The sequence below is a fragment of the Rhea pennata genome, chromosome 2 (genome assembly GCF_028389875.1).
Source record: "Rhea pennata isolate bPtePen1 chromosome 2, bPtePen1.pri, whole genome shotgun sequence".
Lineage (NCBI taxonomy): Eukaryota > Metazoa > Chordata > Aves > Rheiformes > Rheidae > Rhea > Rhea pennata.
Window position 1 is genome coordinate 72,931,144 of NC_084664.1, and position 23,170 is coordinate 72,954,313.

At 38.7% G+C, this 23,170-nt stretch overlaps 1 protein-coding gene across 1 annotated transcript in view; it reads right to left on the minus strand.

The window, feature by feature from the left end:
- AHRR (aryl hydrocarbon receptor repressor) overlaps positions 1-22,757 on the minus strand; it is a 71,483-nt gene extending 48,726 nt beyond the window's left edge. The window contains exons 1-2 of the mRNA XM_062567963.1: positions 22,690-22,757; positions 12,601-12,782 (exon numbers count right to left, since the gene is read on the minus strand). Coding sequence (XP_062423947.1) covers positions 12,601-12,782; positions 22,690-22,751 — 244 coding nt within the window. The 5' untranslated portion in view covers positions 22,752-22,757. The remainder of the gene's footprint in view (positions 1-12,600; positions 12,783-22,689) is intronic.
- Positions 22,758-23,170: the final 413 nt, after the last annotated feature.

Sequence of the window (23,170 nt, forward strand, 5' to 3'; positions counted from 1 at the left end):
CAGTCTCCCACACTGTTCTCTAGTCTGAAACTATTCATCTTCAAAGTCCTGTGTAATTATATTATGCCAAGCTAAATTCCTTGTTCTGTTGGATAAGAAATACTGTTTTTCCTTTAAAGTATATCTTTGAAATTAGAAACAAAGTAAATTTTTCTTGACAGTAAAGAAGAATGTTTTCTCTCAGAGAAGGTAATCACTCATCAAACTGAGAACAAGTATACACCAAGCCAAACACATGCCTGAGGGAATGCTTTCCTACCTCCCATCCACTGCAGCAGTGATTAGGACAAAATTATTGCTAGCACCTGCTACTATCACTGCAATTGTTAGGAACTTCCGGAGGGAAAATACAACCTTTCCTATGAGGGAACCAATCCCTTGTTTCCATATCCAAGGAAAACCTGAGCTGTATTAGAACTAAACTTACCCTAAGTCCATTTCAGTATCCAACATCCAATTTAACTCAAGAAAATGAAGTCAGTGAATGAGGTCATTATAGCTTTGGATAACAGAATTTGATCCACTGGGGACTATTAGGATTTCAACCGCTGGTATCAGGCTGGGCCAAAAAGGCTGTCAGCTGCAGAGGAATGACTGAGCAAGCACAGTGCTCAAATAGAATATATCTGTGAATACAAAAGATAGCACACATCTTAGTCTATATTTTTCCTTGCCACATGCCTGCACTTATTTACATCAGTGCTATATGAGATGGTGTGAATTAACCAAATGTAAGCAAGTATAAAAGGCTACCAAATCAGAATGGTTAGAAATGGCTAACCAAGATGAAGATGAAGGCACGCGCTTACTGGTTCAGAGTATTTGGAGGATTTCCCCTAGCACTGGACCAATATAGCAGTTGAGGTTTGTGGAAACACCTCTAAGACCAGCCATTCTATATCTTTATGACTGTGTTACCCGGTTCTGAGAATACTACGGCTACAAAAAGTGAAACTATTCCAGTGCAAAAGCCCTTAGGAGAAAACTAACATTCAAGGACTCTTTTCCCACCACTTGTCATTTTCAACTTGCTAGATTTATGGTCTTCCTAATATCAGGAGAAGCACTGAACCTTCTTCATGCACATGACTGACTCAGTCTACCAGGTCTGAGTTTATGAGGTCCACCAATATAAACAACCTATAGCACATGAGAGATGAGTACCAAAGGATACTAGAAAAGATCTGACTATAATTTACAATTAAGGTTCTTTGTTTGCTATTACTCAAAAAATAGCTATGGAACTTAGGCTCAGAATGCAACATCTTCAAAGATGAGGAAAATTCAAGCAATTTAAGAGTCATCTTGTTCTTTCTGAATACAGACTCACCCAGAAGTAAATTCTGCTTCAACAAACTACTCCTCTCTTCTAGAAATGTTTCTGACAAAACACATCTTGTTTACAGGAAGCTGAGGAGAAAACCCACCAGCAGAGGAGGTAGTGTAATCACCAACCCTCTTATGACAAGACACTTCTCCCTAGAGTGAGTGAAGGGGTGTGACAGATCTCCAGATTATCCAAGAGGAAGTGTAGTGCAAAACAGCCTTGGGTATTTTGTTACATAGAATAAATGGTTTCATCAGCAACTTACAGGGGAAAAAAAACTGAAAAATTGATGTAAACAATATGTTGCAATAATGTGTTTTTTTCTGGCAAAAAAAAAAGTAAATAAATTGAATCAAAATAATCTACTGTTTGATAATGGGTAATGTGAGGGAAAGTTGATGTGCAGCTACTACTCCAGTCCTGCTAGATCTCAGGAATGAATACAACTATTTAAAGCTTTTTAAAGTCTTGACACTTCTACTAAATTTCATTGACATAGTAATTTAGCACTTGATTAGATAATGACGTGCACACCATAGGTCTTCCTTCAAAAATATGCCATTTACCCAGCAATACACCTTTTCCTCTTTGCTATATTGTTGTGAAAATGATAAAATTATAGAATAGTAAAGAGGGATTGTTCTTTCATGAACAATCCCTTTCTGTCTGAAACATTCAGAACACTTTCATAATTTGAAAGAAGGACTCAGTACAGCTAGTGGAATAGTGTTAACTGTTATCCCTTTCACCATGCAGGTGAAGGCACTTAATATGCCCTAATAAACCTAAATAACCTAAAAGCTGATAGATAAATCTAATAAACTATGATTCTGGACAATAACAACAAATACGTTAGAGACATTCTGTATGTGTTTAAAAGGTAAAGTCCTTAGTTTCTTTGTCAAGAAAGAAATCTTTTAGGCATTCAAATTCAGAGGATAGCACTAGCCCAACCCTACAGTGTCTTTAATTCAGCAGAATGTCTTTAAAGAAACAAACTTGTAAGTGTTAAACCATCCAAATATACTAGGGATTTCTTGATTCAAGATACCAATTTCAAAGCTAGCTAAGTAGAGACCCTCAACTGCATTGAAAGTACAGGGTTCATCAAAAACTAGAAGCTTATGAGTAATCTGAAAGCCTCTCATTATTTTAATTGAAATCAAGGCATTAATCATATTGAATAAAACTTGGTGGCAGTGAAGAGGTGGAGGCAAGAAGCTATAATTCTATGACTGCTGCTCTAGGCATTTTTATTCCATTCTCAGAGTTAACATCTACTATTATCTTTACCTGTTCTTCGGATTTTTTATTCTTTTACTTTTACTATATCTACTCTAAATATATCCACTACATGTATAGTAATACTATGCTTTTTATATTTAAGGGAAAACTTCAGGCTATTGGAACCAATCACCCCTAGTAGTCTTAAGTTTTAACCTCTTAATTTTCTCTGACTATCACAGGACTGGCCAGCACATTTTCATCAGAAGCATATCTGCAAGCTATGCAGGATATGGAGTGGGAGCTACTGCATTAACTGTTCAAATTATACAATAGCACAACAGCCTCACAGTCTCTCCTTCAGACAGCCTAATCTAAAGAATCTAACAAATGAACCTCAGGAATCTGAATAAAAGTAATGTGAAGAAATCCATATATCCTATTGAGCTAGAAGATCAACAGCCATGGCTATGTTAGGAGGAGATGAAAGCTGAAACATATCACTAGCAAACTGAGGATACTGAAAATCAGACCAGCTGGGAAGAATCCCTTGTTGCTGTCTTATTTAAAGGGATAAATACAATTTCCATTAAAGATAAACATCAGTGGGAACTGGATCATGCCAAACACATAAATGAGTAAAAGGAAATAACCCACTAATATAATGTTAAATCAGAAGAAAGACAGAAACCAAAGTGTGTAGTTTCCTGCCAGAACTGAAAAAATAAATATAAAAAAGAGACTGAATAGAAAGGGAGGAACTGGTTAGAATATAAGAAGGCAGCCTGTTGAAAGCAATCAGAAAGTTCTAGAATTGCTGGTTCTTACAGCAGCAGAAATCAAAAGAATACCAAAATGAAGACATTAGGTCTAAAGAAGGGAGACTTCAGTACACCTGGATAATTGGAAGGCAAAATCTCACAGGAAGGATACTAAGGAAAGCAAGATTTGGCAAATTTTTAACAAATCAATATGTAGGTGGTAATTATCCAGTGGTAGTGGAAGATGGGAAATTTAATGAAAGACCATCTTATCAAAATCATGACTTCTTCAATGACTGGAAGTTCACAAAGAAAAAACTTCAAAATGAAGTTTTGAAATGAAAAACTGTCAAATAACTAAAGATAAATAAAATAAAGCACAAGCATATCAGAAGAAAATAGAAAAGCCAGTACAAAAAAATAAGATGTAGCAAGAAAGGGAAGGTTACAAAAGTATGTTCTATGCCTTTAAACACGTAAGAAGATTGAGGAAAAAGTTTTCTGCTCAGTGTGGGCGAAGCTGTCAACAGATAATGTAAAAAAGGTTTAAGTGTTTATTGCCTTTTGTGCTTTTATCAGCTAGTGGCACTGACATTGCCATTAAATACCAGCAAAAAAGTTAAAAGCTCATATGGAATAAAGGGGAATAGAGTGTTTGGATGAATTTAACATTTGCAAGTTGGTTGCATCTGGTGAAATTCATTGCAGCATACTGGAACAATGTACCTGAAGCTATTAACTACTGGTCTACTAGAAATCCCAGTAAAAAGAGGAGGCTCTAAGAGACTTGAAAAGACAAAAATTGAGTTTATCTTTAAAAAGGATAGAAAGAAAAAAATCAAAGAATAATAGCTGCACTTCAATCCTTAGAAAAGTGCTGGAGAAAAATATCAAACAAACTACTCATAAAGACTTGTAATAAAAAAGTAAAAGTCAACAGATCTATCAAGAATACATTGCCATGTTACATCAAATTATTTTCCTTCTACAACAAAATTTGTGGATAGGAGGAAAGAAGAACAAGAGATATTTCATGTTGAACTTCAAAAAGGCTTTTCCTATTGCCCTATGGTATTTTCATAAGTAAGTTGAAGAATCTTGTTGAAAAAGGGTCCAAGTTACTTAAGAAACCATACTTTGAGAAAAGTTACCGATCATTGCCTGTAATGTGGAAGGATGTGTAGACTAATTTTGAAAGAAGGCAAAAGTAGAGCAAGAACAGTGATTAAAGAAGTAAGGCCCTTGAGAAGATAGAAAACAAAGGTGCAGGGAAATATGAGACATCTTCATGGATGTGAAAATACAGCTGCCATGAGAAAGGGAATAAACTGTTCTTCCACTGATGAAGGGAGAGAGAGGAGTAATCCAGACTAGATGTTGGGAATTGACAAGGATGGTGTAGAATCACCAATGTTAAAGATTCATGCAAACATTACACAAATGCCCATCAAGTTTAGGCATAGTTGACCACTGAGGAAGGCCCACTGCACAAATATTTCCTACAAATGGAAATTCTAGATGGAAATAGATGAAACAACATTTATAGATAAATATTCTCAAGCTCTAGTAGAATTCAGTTTGAAATCCACATATAACTCTAATTTATGGCAGGTCAAACAAAATCTCTCCACACTAGACTGTCACTAGTTTTAGAAGGATATAGATTACAATTTTAATACAAGCTTTTCTGAAACTTTGCTATATTTATCCCTAATGTTAATCCAGGATCCTCCACATTTCTTATTCAAATTTCCAGCTTTCAAGACAAAATGAAGTCTGGAAGTAAATAAACACTGAGAGTCAAAATAATACTGCAAAGGAATTTTTTGTGGAGATGCTACTATTTTTGTGCTTGCATGTGTGTGTGTATGTGTGCATTTGTGTGTGTGCATAAACACAAAATATACATGTGTGCATGCATACAATATTAGTATAGGAAAACTATCCTAAAAGTAAAAGAACAAAGGAGTAAAGGATTCCAAATACCCACACTTCTTGAAAAATACAAACAAAAATCCATATTAAAGTCTACATTTGTTATCTACGACTGCATTCAGTAACATTAGTTAGCATTTATTAGGAATGCTTATGGCTATAACAGTTAACATTAATGGATGGTATTTTGAAGGAAAGTTTGTATGACCTGCCAATATAAGCTTTGTTACATCAAGATCTGAAAATTATGAGCTTTAAGTTCCAGTTCTAACTGTATTCTTATTACACCTATTGATCTATCTAAATTGTCATAAATATTTTCCCCAGAGGTACCAGGAAGCTTAAGTTAACTGCTTCTCAGAAAGGATCTCAGATGTTAAAAGAACAAGGTGGTATTCCTTTTACATTGATTTACATAATTAAAACCTATGCTAGAGGGGAACAATTAAAATGAGCAACAAAAAGTTTTGAAGAGAACTACGATTTTTCTGCCAACTGAACAAATTGAAAAGCAAGAGGTACTAAAGGAAGTCCTTTCTACAGTGGCAAAAGAAGACAGAACACAGTTAACCAAGATGGAAAACAGCCAAGACATAGTTCCAGCAAGCACAAGTGGTCACAGCCATTAAACCTCCATGAGCCCCACACAACCCAAATTTTTGTCAAGCCCAAATGACTTGCACAGCTTTCTGTAGCAGTTGATGTCTCTCACTCTAAATACCGATGTAGATTTATTCCGCTTTATACAAGACATCTGGTGAGATTGCAAGGTTATTGCTGTGAAGTACTTTGAGGTGCTTATCAGGAAAATGCAACAAAACTAAATACATATAACAACTAAATACATATAGCATAGAGGAGGGGGAGATTATTAACAGAGCCTCTGCCAACTGGTAACAGAGCTCTGAACCAAAGAGGAAGAGGAACTGTTTTGAAGCCAAGGGAACTATACGTGAGAACGAAAGAGGGAGTCCACCATAGCAAGCGTTAAACTGAATATTGAAAAATTTTGTTTCAACAGGATCTAAATTTTGGAAAAGAACTATGGCTTTTGCTTAAACAACTTAACTAAGATGAACAGGGTTATGCTTCAAGATACTAACTGCCAATGGCACCAAAGAAGGAACAAATGATTAATGAATATCTCTTAATATCTAATTCTTTGCAAAATTATTTTCATACCTGAAATCGATATGGGGAACACACTCTATGCCCTCCAGTTGGTCACTGATCACCAAATCACAGAATGGTTGAGGTTGAAAGGGACCTCTGCAGATCACCTAGTCCAATTCCCCTGATCAAGCAGGGTGTCACCTTGAGCAGGCTGCCCAGGACCCTATTCAGACAGCTTCTGAGTATCTCAAAGGATGGAAACTCCACAAACTCTCTGGACAATTGGTTCCAGTGCTCCGTCACCCTCACAGTAAAAAGATTTTTCCTTATGTTCAGACGGAACTTTCTGTGTTTCACTTTGTGCCCATTGGCTCTTGTCCTGTTGCTGGGCGCTACAGTAAAGAGGTTGGCCTCAAACTCTTTTTATACCCTCTCTTCAGACGTTTATACACATTGATAAGGTCCCCCCTTAGTCTTTTCTTCTCCAGGCTGAACAGGCCCATCTCTCACAGCCTTTCCTTGTAAGAGAGATGCTCCAGTCCCTTCAACATCTTAGTAGCCCTTTGCTGCACTCACTCCGGTAGCTCCATGTCTCTCTTGTACTGGGGAACTCTGAAATGGACACAGCACTCCAGCAATGGCCACAGCAGGGCTGAGTAGAGGGGCAGGATCACCTGCCTCAACCTGCTGATAATGCTCTTCCTAACGCACCCCAGATACCGTTGGCCTTCTGTGCCACAAGGGCACATGGCTGGCTCATGGTCAACTCGTCCGCCAGCACTCCCAGGTCCTTCTCTGCAGAGGTGCTTTTCAGCAGGTCAGCCTCCAGCCTAGGCTAGTACATGGCATTATTCCTCCCTAGGTGCAGGACTCTGCACTTCCCTTTATTGAACTTCAGGAAGTTCCTCTTTACCCATCTCTCCAGCCTGTCAAGGTCCCTCTGAACGGCAGCACAGCCCACTGGTGTTTCAGCCACTTCTCCCAGTTTTAGGTCATCGGCACACTTGCTGAGGGTGCACTCTGTCCCTTCATCCAGGTTCCTGATGAATAAGTCAAATGGGATTGCACCCAGTATTGACCCCCACAGGACACCACTAGCGACAGGCCTCCAGCCAGATGTTGTGTCACTCACCACAACCTTCTGAGCTCTACCTTTCAGCCAGTTCTCAATCCACCTCACTGTCTGCTCATCTAGCTTGTACTTCGTCAGCTTGCCTATGAGGATGTTACGGGAGATGGTAACAACAGTCCTACTGAAGTCAGGGTAGACAACATCCACTGCTCTCCCCTCGTCTACCCAGCCAGTCATTCCCTCAGAGAACGCTATCAGGTTAAGTAAGCAGGATTTCCCCTTGGTGAAGCCATGCTGACTACTCCTGATCACCTACTTGTCCTTCATGTGCTTGGAGATGGTATCCAGGGCTAGCTGTTCCATCACCTTTCCAGGGATGGAGGTAAGGCTGAATGGCCTCTACTTCCCTGGGTCCTCCTTCTTGCCCTTTTTGAAGACCGAAGTGACACTGGCTTTCTTCCAGTCCTCACACACCTCTCCTGATCACCAGGAGCTTTCAAAGATGATTCAGAGTGGTCTTGCAATGATAGCAGCCAGCTCCCTCGGCACTGATGGGTGTACCCATCAGGCCCCACAGACTTGTGTATGTCCAGTTTGCTTAAGTGATCCCTAACTCGATTCTCCTCCACCAAGTGAAAGTCCTCCTTTCTCCACACCTTCTCCCTGATCTCCAGGGCCTGGGATTCCTGAGGGCTGGTCTTACTAGCGAAGACCAAATCAAAGAAGGCATTCATTATCTCTGCCTTTTCTGTATCTGTTGTCACCAGGGCCCCTGCCCCATTCAGCAGCAGGCCCACATTTTCCCTAGTCTTCCTTTTGTTACTGAGGTAGTTATGTAAGTCTTTCTTGTTGTCCTTGACATCCCTTGCCTTGAACTCCAGATGGGCCTTCCTAGCCCCACCCCTGCACACTCAGACAATGTCTCTATATTCCTCCCATATATCTAAAAATTGAACATTTATGCTACATAGTCTTGCATTATTCCAGAGTAGCTACTGAAAGGACACCTAGTGGTAATTAAATGAGTATGTCTAAAAACCACTGTGATTATTGAAGGTTTATAATTTTTATTGTTGTCAAATGAATTATTGAGTGTTCCAGCAGTTCAATTTCCAATGTCATATATGAACATATTTGTTAAATAGCACTTTTCATGTTCAAAAATTTGCAAATAGCACTTTTAATAAAACTTAGGCTACAGAATGTAACCTTAACTTTCTTAAAACGATAAGAACAGTATTTTGAAGGAAAGATGCCCATGCCTGTTTGTCATAGATTACAATTTTGAATATACTGAATCTCCATTGCATTCATTTTAAGAATACTGGATTGATTAACAGAACCCATTACAGATTATGTCTTTCTTGACTAAGTTTCAGCTTGCTTATCACCATTCTTTGGCTCCTCCACTGCTCCACTGTAAAATATCTTAAACGATCCTTTCTCTTCTCACAACACACCTTTCTTTTTTGTAAAGACATATTGCCATAGTGTATAAATTATAAATATTTGAGCTAATTTTACTTTTTTTTCCTTACTTTTTTTTGGTCCATACAGCCTTACAGTCACTACTTGCATGTGTTTATTGTAAACCACTTTAGATGTACTAATGCCCTAGTGACCAGAAGATGCCCACAACAGAGGGCTGTATTCCAGATGGAGTCATGCTGGTCTCATGCAGAGAGGGATTATGACCTTCCTGTTTAGTGACATGCTACCTCTGGGTAAACAGACCAAAATCTACACTTGGCTTTCTTGTTTATGTCAACATATCATATTACAAGCATAGAACAACTTGCTGACCACTATCCCTCCTCATTGATTGTTTTCTATGTTCTCTCTCCTGGTTTTCCCTGTTCTATTGAATATCACTCCCTTTGGATTAATTTTCTCCGAATGAGTTAGCATGGATTTTCCAGGCCGGTTTTACCAGATACGTATTTTTTGTACGAAAAAATCTGCAACATCTCTGTATACCACCGTTCTTATCCTAACACTGTTTGTAACAGTACCCAGCTTAGTATGATCCTGTCATTTAAAAAGCCACAAATCAGCTATTTCTGCTCTTCCATGCTCTTTTATCGTAACAAAGTTTTAAACACTGGAAATTTTTTGTTTGCTTTTCTAGGTGACTTTCTACCAAATTTTGTGCTTAGAAAAATCAGATTCTGACTTTTTTTCTCCAAACACAACTACAAGGAAGTAGATCATAACATGACATGAAGCCTGGGCTGCAGCTCCTGCTCTTACTCAAACATAGGTACCCGTTCCTTACACAGCTCTCTGTCAACTGCTCACCTCTCCTTCACTCCACCCTTCTGAACCTCCAGCCTGCTCTGTCTTAAAATGGAATGTAGTTTCCTTCCTTTACTATAAACAATGTTTTCTGTAACTTAGTTTCATGATGTAAACATTTAAAAATAAGAACAGAGGGAACACAAACTGTGTGTTCAATTAGGTAATTTGGGGATTAAAATAAATGAAATCTCTTGACATACGGAACTTTTTAGAGTAATGAAGGCTGACTTTACTTGTTTTACTTTTATCCACCCCTTTGAAAATAAAAGGACAATAGATCTTAGAAACTCAGCCAGAAGAATGGTAAAGGCAGCTGGAGACTGCTTATTCCTTGTGAATCCAGGGGAAATGAAAGTAAAGCTCAGAGGAAGGGGTATTAACTCTCCAGTATGTGTTCAGAGGGAAAGAGAGGCACTCTATAAACTGCAGGATGGTGGGCAATCAGCTGCCACAGTTGACAGGGGAGGTTCAGAGTATCAATAACACCACAATCTGTAATCTGATACCATCTTGGAACATGTCTCACAGTCTGCCAAAGCCTACTCATAATCTGGCATTTCTTTTGTATTAAAATAAACAAAAACAACACAAGAATCTAACCAATGAATAACTTTCTTCAGTCAAAAAATTTTTAGGGCTCCCCTGTACACACTGTACACAATAAAGAATAGTAACAGGAAGGAGCAGTAATAATAAAGGAAAAATAACATGCATAAAAAAACAATTCTGTTTCGTTCTACAATCCACCTTTAAGCTGTGGTTGATTATGTTCCTTCGAGCAGGCATGCTTTTCCCCCCCTTTTTAAAATAATTCTAGAAAGGGTATCCGTTGCTACATTCCTAATCTGGGTTTTAGTCTTCTGAATATTTAATGTTTTCATTGTAGATTCTATTCTTCCTTTCCATGCCACATCCTGAATGAGTTCAGAAGGATCCGTATGACCTCTGTGCCAACATGTGTGATAAAGCCAAACAGATAAAACTGAAAGGCAGCATGCCAGTTGTTTGGGAAGATAGAAGAGGGTAGAAACTGAGGCTGAAAAGCAATATCCCATTCTTCTCAACAGCTCCATAGGATAATAAGGCATGAAAAGGCCTTAGACCTTCTGAACATTCCTAGGAGAATTTAATTAATGTCTCATCTCTCACCTTTCCCTTTCCTTCAGCCATGAGTATCTCTCTGCATTTCACTTCACTCATATCACTTAGAGAAAGGACTGTTCAGATTACCATAAAATCAGTGACTTATTTCATGGCCATTGCTCCAGAACTATGTAAGCCATGAGGAAAAAAGTAAGCTTTCAGGTGGTATTTTGTGTCATCTGTGACAGAATATAAATCTGGCTTGTATGCAGCTGTTATACACTTATATAGCCCATGATATATTTTAAAACAGAATGGTCTTTATAGGCCACCATGCTTTATTATAACTTATGATAGAAGATACAAGAAGGGGGAAAATGGCTTTGGCAGCATCAGTTTTTGTGCCAAGCTTGGATGCTGTGATTGTAATGGAAACAGCCATGTCAGAGTACTAAAAATGTTGCATATCAGAATGTTTTTAAATCACAAAGTTTCTTGCATCCAACCTTCCTCCATTCTGCTATAGAAGACAGGTTTTCTCTGTAGGTAAAATGTGCAGGTCATATGGCAGGGACAAATCACTTGCTTGAACTGAACTGACTATGGAGATAGTGAGCCCCACAGAGGAGAATCCATTAAATTCAAGAAGAATGGAATACCTAGGATGTACCACTACACGGAGATTAATATAATAGTGGCTTTAGGTGTTGATAAAATGATGTGAAACACTCAAGACCACAAACTACCTGACAAAATGAACTCCAGTTTCCACAGAACAATATTAATTTGACTAACTGTCAGGCATTTTTGTTTGGGTCTAACTTTAACATAAAATTTAATTTTTTTTTAGGAACTGAAATAAGGATGAGAAAGAATTAATTAATATGGGCCTGCTACAGTGAATTCAAAGATTAACTTTAAAATAGTTAATCTAGCATTCACTGATTCTTCATTTTTTGCTATTACTGGATAGCATAGAAAATAAATAGCTTGATGAATAGCAGAACTATGGGTATCTTATTCTGTTGGTTTTTAAAAGCAGAGTATTTTGGCACATCAACAGTGTTATATTTCAATTTCTGTATGTAAGTTGTTGAAATATCCAAACACTTCATTAACAGAAGAAACTAGAACTGTCTGCAAATTTAGAAGAATTCTTATTATGTGTATCTGAATGCGCACATTCGGCTCTGATTATATGTGTGCCAGACACCTACAAAAACAAAGTGTAGCCTAAAGAATAGCTTTAGTCAACACTCCAAACTTCAGCTCTCACTTATCCTGAAAAAGAGATCCTTTTGGACTTTCAAGCAATCCTATTTTCTGTTGGAAATACAGGTACCTAAAGACACCTAATTTATACCTAATTTATACCCAAATATAGGTAATATGGTAGTTACTTTACTTTCACAATATATTTAAACAGACATTTTAAACATGAATGATAACAGCTTCAAAAACAAAGTTCAAAAAATTTGCAGGTATTACATCTGCCCCAAGCCTCTCTGCTGTTTTCAAGATTTTACAGTCATGTATTCCTGTCTTCTAAAATATGCTAAAAGGGGGCAAATGTAATCACATCACTTGGTGTAAAACACACAAACAACATAGGAGGAAATACAGAAAAATTCTAAAGCAGTATCCCATATATAAAATAAGTAAATTCAGTATTAGAGATTTGATCTGATCTTATCAATATAATACTGATTTTACTAATGATTAGCACAAAGCAGCAATAAATAAAAGGGAGACTTTTAATAGAATACGGATATGTTTAAGAGACCTACCTTGAAAGAAACTTTTCACTCGGAGATAGCTGACACTAAGGCGCAACACAGAAAGTTTGTCCAGCTTCGATATAATGTCAGGTGGAAAAGGCAGGAGGCTGGCCAGATGGTCCAGTTCCGCGTTCAGACGGTCCCTGTGTCTTTTTGAAGGATTAGATTTTTCATTCCCAACTGCAGGCCTTCTGTGGTGGAGAAAACATTATCGATTACCTATTATACCTCCACATAGCACACTCAGACACTGAGACATTACCTACAATTAGTTGGTAACAGGCATATTTAATTTAACTTCTGTGATAATCTTTGAAGTTTCTATCCTCTGCCAGAAAAATGTTTTAAAATTTACCATTCTGCATTTGCCACTGTGCAAAGATACAGACATTGGCCTCTCACAGAATCACAGAATGGTTGAGGTTATCTAGTCCAACCCCCCTGCGCAAGCAGCGTCACTTAGAGCATGTTGCACAAAACTGCATCCAGGCAGGTTTTGAGTATCTCCAGAAAATGAGATTCCACAATCTCTCTGGGCAACCTGTTGCAGTGCTCTGGCATTCTCACAGGAAAGAAGTTCTTCCTTATGTGCAGGTGGAACTTTCTGTGTTTCAGTTTGCGCCCATTGCCTCTTGTCCTGTTGCTTGGCACCACTGAAAGGAGTCCAGCTCCATCCTCTTGTCATCCCCCCTTCAGGTATTTGTAAACATTGATAAGATCCCCTCTGCTTTCTCTTCTCCAAGCTAAACAGGCCCAGTTCTCGCAGTCCTTCCTCATAGGGCAGATGCTCCGGTCCTATGACCATCTTCATAGCCCTATGCTGGACTCTCTCCAGTAGCTCCATGTCTCTCCCAGAACTGGATGCAGTACTTAAGATGAGGCCTCACCAGGGCTGAGTAGAGGGGCAGGGTAACCTCCCTCGACCTGCTGGCAACACTTGTCCTAATGCACCCCAGGATACTATCGGCTTTCTCTGCCACAAAGGTACATTGCTAGCTCATAGTCAACTTGTCATCCACCAGCACTCTCAGGTCCCTCCCCACAGAGCTGCTTTCCAGCAGGTCAGCCTCTAGCCTGTAGTGGTGCCTACAGTTATTTCTCCCTAAATGCAGGAGCCTGCATTTGCCCTTGTTGAACCTCATGAGGTTCCTCTCCACCCAGCTCTCCAGCCTGTCCAGGTCTCTCTGAATGGCAGCACAGCCCTCAGGTGTGTCAGCCACTCCTCCCAGCTTGGTATCATCAGCAAACTTGCTGAGGAGGCGCTCTGTCCTTCCATCCAAGTTATTGATGAAGAAGTTGAACAAGACTGGCCCCACAACTGAGCCTTGGGGAACTCCACTACCCACAAGCCTCAAACTAGACTCTGTGCCACTGATGACAACCCTCTGAGCTCTGCCATTCAGCCAGTTCTCAAGCCACCTCACAATCCACTCGTCTAGCTCACACTTCCTAGGAGGATGTTATGGGAGACAGTGTCAAAAGCCTTGCTGAAGTCAAAGTATACAACGTCCACTGCCCTCCTCTCATCTACCCAGCCAGTCATTCCATCGGGGAAAGCTCTCAGACTGGTTATGCAGGATTTCCCCTTGGTGAAGCCATGCTGGCTACTCCTGATCACCTTCTTTTCCTCCATATGTCTGGAGATGACATCCAGAATGAGCTGTTCCATCACCATTCCAAGGGATGGAGGTGAGGCTGACTGGCCTATAGTTGCCTGGGTCCTCCTCCTTGCCCTTTTTGAAGACTGGAGTGACATTGGCTTTCTTCCAGTCCTCAGGCACCTCTCTTGTTCTCCCTGGCCTTTCAAAGATGACAGAGAGTGCCCTGGCAACAACATCTGCCAGCTCCCTCAGTACTTGTGGGTGCATCCCATCAAGGCCCATGGATTTGTGAATGTCAGGTTTGCCCAGAAGATCTGTAACCTGATCCTCCTCAACCGAAGGAAAGTCTGTCTTTCTCCAAACTTTTTCTCTCATCTTCAGGCTCTGGGATTCCCGAGGGCAGCCCTCAGCAGTGAAGACTGAAGCAAAGAAGACATTCAGTAACTCCGCCTTCTCTGTATCCTTCATCACTAGGGCACCCACCCCATTCAGCAGCAGACTCACATTTTTCCATCGTCTTCCTCTTACTACTGTTGTATTTAAAGAAGCCTTTTTGTTGTCCTTGACATCCCTTACCAGATTTACTTACAAATGAGCCTTAGCCTTCCTCGTTGCATCCTTGTGGCATATAAGAACATGACAATGTTCTTATATTCCTCCAAATGGCCTGTCCCTCTTCCCATATTCTGTGTTCTTTCTTCTTCTGTCTGAATTTGGCCAAGAGCTCCTTGCTCATCTATGCAGGTCTCCTGCCCCCTTTGCTGGACTTCTTTCTCCTTGGGATGCACTGCTCTTGAGCTTGGAGGAAGTGATGCTTGAATACTAGCCCACTCTCCTAGACCACCCATTCCTTCTATGGCCTTAACCCATGAGATTCCTTCAAGTAGGTCCCTGAAGAGGTCAAAGTCTGCTCTCCTGAAATCCAGGGTTTCAATCCTACTTATTGCCTTGCTTCCTCCACGCAGGATCCTGAACTCCATCATCTCATGGTCACTGAAGCTCAGGCTGTTCCCAACTTTTATGTCTCCAACCAGTCCTTCTTTGGTGGTTAGTACAAGGTCCAGCAGGACATGTCTCATACACACATCCCCAGGAGCATGGACCCTCAAGTCGGGAGGCCTCTCTTTTCACATCTTCCCAGTGGAAAACAGACAAGGAAATGTTCTCTTTTATTCAGGACATTCTCACTTCAGGGGAAGGAGTGTTCAGTGTATGTCCTTCATGTTCAGTGAACACCAGGAAAAAAGATTTCACATCCATGTTGTACAAATTATGGTCAGAACAGCAGAGGAAAATTATGATATCTAATGCATGAAGTCATTCAGTACCCATTGTATTAATTCAAATCATCATATCAAAAGCTCCAGTTTACCTTCCTATATCAGTATAAACAAAGATAAGCATTTGGTTTTGCTCTTAAGAGCATTGATATTCTTTCCTAGAAACAAGAAAAGACAGTGCTATAGAGATTTTCTCTCTGTTATCTCCACTAGTGCTAAGCAAAACATAAAGACTTTCAATATTCTTTCTCTTTGCAGATCATTTAAAAGAACTTCCTTTACTGAGTCTTACAAGTGCCAAGTAGCTCAAGAAGGGTGAAGCTGAAATGCTACAGCTATTTTTATTTCTGAGTTGTTCCCTAGAAGATTAAAATAAATTAAAAATGAAGAAAAGAAAAAGTTCACAAAAAAATCCAAATATTTGGTCAGTTTACTCTGTATGTTTAAAAAGTCTCTCAAGCCAGAGACATTTCATATGAATGAAATATGAACCTCATGGTTTTCAAGAAAGTTGAACATACTCAGAATTAGGACTCTATGAGAAAATATAGTTACAACACTGAAGTTTCTTCTGATTACAGAACTATAACTAAGGCAATAGCTAAACAGAGAATTTCAAGTAACAGTAACTGTTAGATTGGACCCTTGAAGTTCAGAGAAAAGCAGTTCAAATTATTTTCATGCTGTCAAGATACAGCTCTTACAGAGCTAGTACGCCATTTAAGACCAGTGGCAATAATACCATGTGGAGATGTGTTAGCTCCTTGTGCAGGGGCCCTCACACCTCCAGTTCACCATCCTCCACACAAGAGCCTCCAAAGGCAATCTGAAGCCTTAGCCAGTGCTTCTCCTACACAGGCCCTTGAGGGAGGGTCCTAACATGACTTTTATCCAATCATAACGATTAAAACACATACACACACAAACTCAAACCTGAAGCTTTATAAAAACTCACTCAAACTTCCCACTTCAAATGACTAGAAGGGTAAATAAATAAATATAAAAAGTTTGTCCTAAAATGTTATTTAGATTTCAAAGCCAAGCACTCCTAATCTACCTCCATTTTGCATCCATCTCATGCAGTGAACAAAATTAGATGCCACAGAAAAGGTACCATGAAAACATGTAACATGAACTACATCACAAATGAGGAAGGAGATGTGGGGAAAATTGTGAATCTTGCTCAATTTCTGGGTCCTCACTAATATTCTTTTCACAAAACATATGTGTTAGTATTCTCAAGGGAGGAGAAAAGTAAAATCCAGTGCTATTACATATAGTTATGGAAATCTCATTTCCAGCACTACAGTGAAAGGCAATCAGTGCTGAAGCACAGATTTGTCACTTAAGCAACAAGACCTTAGTTTGAAGCTTGAAACTGTCATCTCCAACATACAGCCATTGATGGACTCAGCAGTAGTCAAGGCTATGAATGGACAGAGTACCCCATGCCTTATCTTCTTCCTATTTTTCTTGCCAAGTGTTGAGAGTTCTTTCTCTGTATGTTACCTAAGAATATGCCACATGGATCCATGGATGAGCAAGCATCTCCCAGGGTACTTAGTGCTGAGTGTGCTGGTGGTTCACTGCCTCTTGTAATATCCATGTTCAAGTTCTTACTATGTTCCCACATTCCTCCTGAGGTGCTTTCTCTAGACTAACCATTAGGGTCATTTAGAGAAAGATCAGGGAGAAAAGATAGGAAAATATTGCAAGGATCTATTTTAATTTGAAGTGGTAGACAAGGAAAATACAGCAGTGCTTACAGTTTCCACTTTCTTCTAACAAAGGACAAGGATCATATCCTTATGTAGCTCAGCTAGCGCTCAAGTGGAGCTCCAAAGCAGAACTGTAGTTATTCTTAGCACTTTACTACTATGTTTCCACAGTCTACACATTTACTACATTTTTAATCATAATGTTAATTTTGAACATTAGGTTTTCAGTCAGTGGTTAAAAGGGCATACTTTGTGTCTTCCCTTCTTATAAGGGCAGTCTTAATTTATCATTGTAACTGTAGTTAGAAAAAATGTTGTGTTTAGGAAGTAGTAAAAAGATCAGCGTTTTGTACATGTGATTGCTGACTTTGCTGGCTAAGTGTAAACCTTTAAAAACAAGCTGGGTATGAAAATACTTTTGCTAGACTTGAGAACCTTCATTTCATTTTCACAGGACAACACAGAGGATATATGAACGAAAAAATGTTCAAAGCAGTTATACAGTGAGAATATCTAATTCGTGCTTTTTCATTCCAAACAACCCTTCAGCAATACAATGAGTTCTTTTCAAAGACATAGAGGAGATATTAATAATTGGGGATCAATAAATAACTGCATTGTATCAGCAAGAGTAAAATGTTCAAAAAATAATGCAATCAATAAAGATTTTTTTTCAGAGTTAGATTTTTTCAGAAAATGGTGCATATATTTGGGTAGGTTTCTGAGTAAATCCCGAAGCTCAGCCATCCCATGCCATAAAAGCATGTCTGACCTATAGAGAGTGGTAATTATATGAAAATAAATAGTTCAATAGAACCTAAAGGACGTAAGCACATTGCTCTTTTCCTCTGAAAAACCAGATGAAGTAAGGAAGCAATCTACTAAGGGAAGAACTGAATGAGTACTAATAAAGAAACTTATACTGACTGGAGTTTGAAAGGTAAAAATTGTCAAGACTAACACAGAATATAAATAGAAATTACTCAAGCCTATTCATCTTATAAAATAGTGACTGCTGTATGCCGAAGATGCATGGATTGAGGCAAGTATGTGAATTACATTTGTACTGAGCATGAGGATTAGCTTTCTGGAAATTACAGAGAATGGTGTAAAAAGAACGTGAGAGAGAGTTCAAGATGGCCTCTTCCTGAAAATTCAAGGAAATGATTCAGTAAGGGAGTGAATCTAAACAAACAGGAGTTTGATGTAAATGGGAATTAGGTGCCAAGTGAATGAGATTTAAAAACAACAAAAGTTCCACGGAAAGACTAACTTAGCTATCAATAAACAGAAAATGGCAAGCAGGAAAATTCTTGAATGAGTTGTTTTGAGGCAAATGGAAATTCTAGCCCATAATTTGAGCAGGAAGCAGATGCTTCTTGTCTTTATGCTGAAATAATGATTCTCAAACTGTGTAAATCATGGCTTAGCAGAGAGGCCATTTCACATAGCACTCACTCTACAGTATCTCTTTTACTCTCTCTTAAGTATATCTTACCACAATAAGCAGCACCTGTAATTAAAACAATCAAGCTGGCATCTCCTTCTTTGTGTTTTTTAACCATGCAAATTCTTCTTTGCAATAATAAGTTTACGTACCTGTACAAGACCCATACAGCCATCTCCTATTCAGTGGGAATAGAGTGTGGGAGTGATGCAGAGAACATTTGCTATTTTATTGGTACATAAGGCATTGAGCCATTTATGCTTTAATGACTCAATATGCTTGTGACACACAGGCTGCTGCTTGTGTAAACCAGTTTGGTGAGCTTGCAGAGGGATTTCCTTCAGTCACAGCTGTGTCTGCAGAGTGTGGTGTCTATTCCTCTATTTCAAGCACTGTTCCCTACCCTCTGAGGGAGCTGACAAAACAGTTAAAAGAAAAAGTTCACTCTAAGTTTTTGAAGTACACTGAAGTGTTAACCCAACAGATGATCTAAACAGAAAATCTAATCATTTAATATGACAGCAAGCTTTCAGTAAGAAGGGAAAGGAACAGAGACCATGAGATGCAATAAACTAAGTGCAAAATAACAGCAAGATGACTATCATAAATGTTCTGAGCAATACCTACAGTTACTTAGCTGTTCTGGAGCATCGCATAGGTATCCTGCAGAGCTGAATGTCAGTGACAATTATATGTGTGCAGACATTCACCATCTCCTACAAATAAAAAGGACTGAATGAAAGCAAGATGTTTGAAGAAAGAGGACACCTTCCATCCCCTATCAGTCTTCCCAGCAAGGAAAAGGGAAAGCAGAACTAACAGTCATATTGGCACAGCACATTCGCAGACTAGGGGTGAAATAGTGTGATATCAAGTAAGAGGAAGGGCTATGCCACAGACAGCCTTAAAAGAAGAACTAAGAGGTAGGAAAGAGCTGCTCCTCCTGAGGTCTCAGTTTACCCTGGCACTGATAGGGTTCTGACCGAATTGGGCATTTTGGAGCAGTTCTAGATATACTCAGAGCTGGGGCAGCTGTAAACTTGCCTTTCAAGAACTATAAAACATTACAAGAAATGTTTTCAGAGGGAGAGGGTTTTACAGATTGCCAGGGTTTGAGATGATGAAGTGGATGAAATATTCAAATGGCTACTATCTTGAGGCATTGCCTCATAATTTCTAACATAAATATTCATTTCAGCATAAAATTACAGTTTGAGGTTAAAAACAAGATCTCTCTAGCTTTTAGATGTTTAAATTTTCAATAAAATCTTAAAAGAGTTTCACAGGAAACAAACACAAAAGAAGGACAGCTAGGATTTATGATATATTTGTATGTATTAAACTAGAACTTAAACCTGATGTCTGAAGAATGGCAGCCTAAGAAAGATAGTCTCCCCTAGTTCTGTGTAGAGAAGAAAACTGAAATATATTAGATTCTCCTGTAACACAAGTTTTCCATACATTCTTCCACAGTGTTGTGGTTCTCCACATTTTTCCACGGAGCTTCTTCATATGTTTCCCTCATTATTCTGCAAAACTCCATCAAAAATACAATTTCTAACATACTGTGCCTGAAGGAACATGAACATAATTTGCTGAACACTATCTTTCTGTGATATCCTGAATTCAAAGGCACTTGTCAGATCACCACCTGGCTTGATAGCCTGATCTTGAAAAGCTAGTGCAGAGGCACAGAGTTGGCTTCCTGGAATTCATTGATTATAGGTAGATTTGAAAGTCTCCCTTGTTCTGCAGAGGGGAAAGCTGCACTTCTGCCCTTTGAATCCTGGTCTTCAAAAGAATCCGTCTATGAATCCTTTCAGAAATCCAGCCATCCTGCTTGAACTGGCACCTGAGCTTGCTTATTTCATTCTCAACAGACAGGTAAATTTCAACAGGGTATTAATGAAAAAAGAAAGTAACTGACTGGCACTGCAAAAAATTAATTTTTTTCAATTGAACACTCCTCACAGAAGAGATTGCAGAATCTACACTGCTCCACTGTCAGAATTACAGAGAGAAAAGTAGAAGGTGCCCAGGGAGGTAAATATGCTATACCATCAAACAAGAGCAAAAAATTATAACAAAATTGTTACAACATGGAACAAAATCATGGTTAAATATACACGGTCAAATAGCATATGTCTACCCTTCAGCATTCAGGAAAAATGATTTGAGGCAGCATAATACTAAGGATACCTCGGAGTTCTGAAATGTCAGTATGCTTTGTAGGACTGAAGGACATAGATTCTGAAAGGAGGTCTGGATCTCAGAAGTCAGTCATGGTCATTCAAAATGCCTTCAGTTAGATGACAATTTAAAAGTCCCAGAAAGGGAATAAGTATAGAAGGGCTTGCCAGAGACCAAGTCCACAAAGAGATATGGTTTGATGAAGAGATCAATGTAGCTAGGATCTGAGAAATCATACTCAACAAGCAATAAGTAACTATCTGCAGAAAATAAGAGTGCAGTCTTCAGTGCGGGAACTAATAATTCTAATAAAACATATGATTCTCCTTAAACAGAAGCAAATTGCTTGATCAATATTGTATCAAAATATTCATCAAAATCAGTGAGAATTTGCCACTATTTTATTAGAGCCAGAATTTCATAAAAGGTTTCTGAGGGCATTTATGTCTTTTGTTGGCAGATAGTTTTCTTAGCCATTGCAGAAATTATCTTAGAAAGAAGTACTTCTAGTTAGTATACATGCTCCAAACATGAAATTTACTATGTCTCAAAGCAACTGCAACTCTGCCTCCTTTCTCACGACACTTCTGATTTATACAGTCCTATGCGTAAGTAATTTCATGCACCGCGGCAATTCCTTACCTCATGTAGTTAAGAAGTTAAATATCCACATTCGTATTTGAACAGTAGTGCAAAAATGTTATATATATGTTAGATTTAACAATCAGATGTTGCAGGAAGAACCATTTTCTTATTTCATTATCTTTGTCTATTGGAATGCTCACCTACAACGTATTTTACACTAAAAATGTATTTTTAAGTGGAAACAAGTGATTCATCTCCAAAATCCAAACAAAATCAACAGATTACATTCAAACTTACACAGAAAATCCCCTTTGACCTTGACCCAATATACACTTTTTTTTTTTTTTTTTAATAGCCTATATTTAAAAGTTCTGAACAACTGAAAATTGGGAAATTGATTTTAATGATCTTCTCATTCTTAAATGGACTGTGAAGCCCACTAGCGGTAATTCATTATTTTAACACACCAAAAATATCTGTTTCATAAACATATGATCAAGTATAATACTGAAAATGTGACAAGATTATATTTAATAACTTCATTTCACAAAGCTGGTTATGGTATTTGGAAATCATTTTACATTTGAGTGATAGCAACCTTTTTTCCTCGTATTTCAAGCACCCTGTTATTTCCCACTGCTTTTTTTTCTGCTTTGTTTTCACATATAAAATTCCTCTCTCTCATTTTTGTTATAAGGAAAGTGATTCCAGAGCAAACAACAATTTGAAAATGATGTGCTCTCTATGCAAGAAGTGAGTCACCAGTTTGCTTTTTCAGTTGGTTGAACTGATCCGCTTTTCAGACTTCCACACTTACTTATGCCCCAAGAAAGGCTCAGCCAAAGAAAGAAAGAGCTCAGCACACTGGTGTCAGCCAACATACAGTTTCTTGAAAGTTCCCTTGAGCAGGCCTTACGGAACAGAGGAACGTGGAGGTGGCAGCCACTCCCTCTAGCTAGTTGCCTAGCTGACATTTAGTCCACCAGTATCAGCTTTGCATCTTCTTCCTATGACAGAGTGCTGCCTCTCTCCTCTCCTTATATACCACTGTAGTATACATAGTAACCATATGGACCTTGCTGGACAGCTAGCGAAATGTAGAGATGGTTTGACCCATGCTCAGTCAGTCTTAACTAAATAGACAGCCTCCTGACCATGAGTTGCTCACGGGGGAGAGAGATTGGGCCTCTCCTGCATCAGTGGACTAAGGGAAGAAGTGACTCCTGCATACATATACATGGAGACATAATTGCCTCCTAATAAATATTATACTTAACTGTTTCTGAATAGGTTTCCTCCTTTTTCTCCCAGCATACAGGCAATCCCCTGGAGGAATCATTGTTTTGATGCTGAAAGACAAAAGGAATAGGTGTCTTAGTTCAGAGGTTTCTGTTGTCTCACACTGTACAAAATGACAACAAAGAGAAAGTTCAACTGAGGAAAATGTTTGTTCCTTGAGTGTGACATTCAAAAATGCTAAAAAGCACAGTGGTATTAGTTAAAACAGAAGCTTCAGGCTTATTCCAATTTCTTACCTTAATATTACTAGAACATTGATGTTTATATTCAATTTTCTTTTAATTAAGTATATTATACACAGTATAAAAATGGGTATAAAAACATCTTGTTTACTGGATATTCCCAAATAAATATTTTTTTCTTCTAGGTTTATTTTTAAATTCAGCTAAATAAATACAAATGAATAATACTTCCTTTCACCTTCCACAGGGAGGATTTCACAGATCTTGAAATACACAG